Raw genomic sequence first — 3,137 nt, 5'->3', positions numbered from 1 at the left:
AAACAAAAAAAACTAAATTAAAATCGGTTCATTCGTTTAGGCGCTACGATGCCACAGACAGATACACAGATACACAGACACACAGATACACACGTCAAACTTATAACACCCCTCTTTTTGGGTCGGGGTTTAAAAATACACATATTTTAGAAGTTTTATGTTAGTTTGAAGTTAGTGTAAATAATGTCACAACTTGTTTTAGTGTACCTAGTTACGGACTGGGTCCGATGTGTGGAGAAAATATGCTTTTGAACTTGGTGTTAACACGATGTTAATGCAACAATCGCAAAAGATGCATTCGTCCAGCATTCGTCTATTGAAAATTCAAAGCTCGATTTAAAATTACTATGATCGGTTAAGTAGGTATACCTACCTTCCTACTTGTTGTGTTGAAAGCGCCTACAGAACATTGACTGTGGGAATGCGATAGCCACTTCGCCAGTTTATTTTTATGAGCCTATTATTGCTTACACATTAATTAGGTACCTACTTTATAAATTTTTAAGTGGTCAAATTCAATATTTGACCAAAAAGGCGTTAAAGTCATAAAACAATTGCACATATGGTTATAAAATGTATTAATTAAAATAATTGAGTATCATTTGATCACAGGCAAGGGAACGCGTTTCTTAGGTATCAGGTTAATGGTGGTGTTGAGCAGTGTAGACGTGATGGTTCGGTCCGGAGTTGTGTACCACTGCGTTGAAACTGAAAAGAAATAGCATAATTAATCAAAGTTTTAATTAGAAGCAGAACTGTAGAGTATGGGATATGCTTTTAGAAGAAATCTTCTACGCCAGGTACAATACTACCTAGTCCAGGTAGCAATTTACTTTTCATTTTCGTTTGTTAAAGTTCTGAGAGTCAAAATTTACAAGAGGCAATTTATGAAAAGGTAAGTTTAACATTAATTTGAAAGAGTTAAGCTACTTGTAACAGTTTTCCGGCCCACCTTTGGTTAAGGAGGCCAGAGCACTGAACGAGTTATATTGGGTATAATAATATTATAATTAATGATTTTGCGCCCATGAGGGTGACATGTTTAATCTGTGAACCAGACCCTTTATAAAATTTTAGAATAAAAAAGAAATCAACTTTAATCATAGAGATATGTATATAATACCATACATAGGTATAGATACATATACCTAAGACTTTAATGTCTTTGAAACTTGTCCATTCATAATTGGAAGCGTTAGCGTATTGGCTATAAATAGACTCCAATTGAGTTTTGTTTATGTTTACATTTAATAAATCATCGAGATATCAAAACTCGTTCCACAACTGGTTCGCTGCAGACACCTGTTCTCTGATATGCACTGTGTTAAGCACAGAGGTCGAATGAGGTCATTATTCATGTGATACCGGAACGCAAGATTACCGGTTTTACTGCCATGTGACTTTATTAGCGACGTCATGTTACGCGTCTGTTACGTATGTGAGAAGCTCTCCGAGAAAGCAATAATACCTCCGAGTCATGTCAACTGTGCGTTTTTACGCATTTTTTTACGCAATTATGAGAAAGTTTTTTGCATCTCATTTGACATTTCCCAGTTGTGTTTATAGTTAAAGGAGGTGTGACTCAGTCTAAGCTCAGTCTTCTTCATTTCTGATATCGAAAGTTTTTTAAAAATAGATTACCGCTTAGCTGCAATCAGGCTTGCTGGCAAGTGCAGCCTTAGATGGATTATTATGGAGCAAAAAAAAAGAAAAAGATTGACTCTGCTAGATAATATCCTCATGGATCAAAAAAAAAGAAGGAAGATTTTTACCCATTGCGGTCATCAGCGTGGTAGGAAACCTTCCTGTAAGTGCCATCGGGTTGCACGAGGGAGTATTCGCCTTTGACAACATCACCGTCGCGGCTCTCGTGCTGGGCCTTGTTGTCACCGGTGTGGGGATCCGACACGGAGTAAGCGTATTTGTACTGGGGGTGGGACTGCAAAAACAAGAACTTATAAATATAATATAATTTTATGGGCCTGCAAAGAATTTATTTTATCGTTAAAATTTATTCCAAATGAATGCGTTCCAATGAAGGTGTATGAACTGCGTTGATCAAATTATGTCCGTCTTTATACCAGATGAACTATACTTACGTAGTAATCTCTAGAAGCTCCGTATTGACCAGCATAACCACCGGCATATCCACCAGCGTAGGGGCTAGCGTAACCTCCTGCATGATGACCGGCATAACCTCCTGCAAGAGGACTTGCGTAGCCTCCTCCTAGTGCACCAGCGTATCCTCCTGCGAGAGGACCAGCGATGCCTCCAGCGAGGTGACCAGTGAGGCCACCTGCGAGGGGACCAGCGATCCCTCCTGCGAGAGGACCAGCGTAGCCTCCTCCAAGATGACCAGAATGTCCTCCTGCGTAGTTACCAGCATAACCTCCAATGCCACCGTGAGGAGAGGCGATAGATAGGGAATGAACGTTAGCGGTGGATGTGGCATGGACAAGAGGACCACGTGGGCGAGACAAGGCTGCACTAGCCAAGGGAGAACCGTAGCCAAGGGCTGATGCATGGCCGAGAGATGCACCGTGAGCTAGGCCACCGCCGTACCCGCCGAGGGCACCGGCATGAGAGAGAGGAGAGGCTCCGTTGTAGCCAAGTGGAGACGCCCAGGGATCAGCACTTGCTAGTCCACCATGTGCTACGGATGCACCATGGCCTAATCCACCTAATGAAGCGCCATAACCCAATCCACCCAAAGAAGCTCCGTGTCCTAATCCACCATTAAGGAGAGGAGTCGCGCCGTGTAGTGATCCATGATTCAAAGCGTTGAGCTGAGATCCGATTCCAAGACCTAAGTTTCCAGTGTGAGCTACTGCTAAAGCTGCAGCTAAGACGAGAACCTGAAAAGAACAAATGATGTATAATTAATTATATTATATTTGATCCATCAATAGTATCAAAAACTATTTTTGGTGATTCTTTACTTACTTTGGAGAACATTTTGGTATTTGGATTGTACTCTGTGACTGACATGCCTTTGATAACTAATCGTGGGTTTTATAAGAATCTTCATGGCAGGTCCGGTGGGGCGTCGAAACATCTTAATGAGTACATCCACGCGGTCGCAAGGTCACTGCGCTTTGTCTTAACCGTTCTCGTATTACAAACATCGAAAAAAGAAT

General features: G+C 41.4%; 1 protein-coding gene across 1 annotated transcript; it reads right to left on the bottom strand.

The window, feature by feature from the left end:
- Positions 1-641: 641 nt before the first annotated feature.
- On the bottom strand, positions 642-2,581 carry LOC123866728 (cuticle protein 19-like). Its single transcript, XM_045908405.1, has 4 exons — positions 2,563-2,581; positions 2,100-2,515; positions 1,773-1,939; positions 642-708 (listed from the first exon to the last, which is right to left on the bottom strand). Exons 1-4 carry the CDS (start codon positions 2,579-2,581, stop codon positions 642-644), a joined length of 669 nt encoding a protein of 222 aa, XP_045764361.1.
- Positions 2,582-3,137: the final 556 nt, after the last annotated feature.

Source organism: Maniola jurtina, chromosome 7 (assembly GCF_905333055.1).
Source record: "Maniola jurtina chromosome 7, ilManJurt1.1, whole genome shotgun sequence".
Lineage (NCBI taxonomy): Eukaryota > Metazoa > Arthropoda > Insecta > Lepidoptera > Nymphalidae > Maniola > Maniola jurtina.
Note: the sequence above shows the minus strand (reverse complement) of the source record. Positions and strands in the feature narration are given on the sequence as shown.

Excerpts from the sequence above, each read along its gene's own strand:
- LOC123866728 (XM_045908405.1), bottom strand. Across the intron at positions 1,940-2,099 it reads GAGCTTCTAGAGATTACTAC|TCCCACCCCCAGTACAAATA; the intron begins GTAAGTATAGTT and ends TTGTTTTTGCAG. Across the intron at positions 709-1,772 it reads CACGCTGATGACCGCAATGG|TTTCAACGCAGTGGTACACA; the intron begins GTAAAAATCTTC and ends ATTTCTTTTCAG.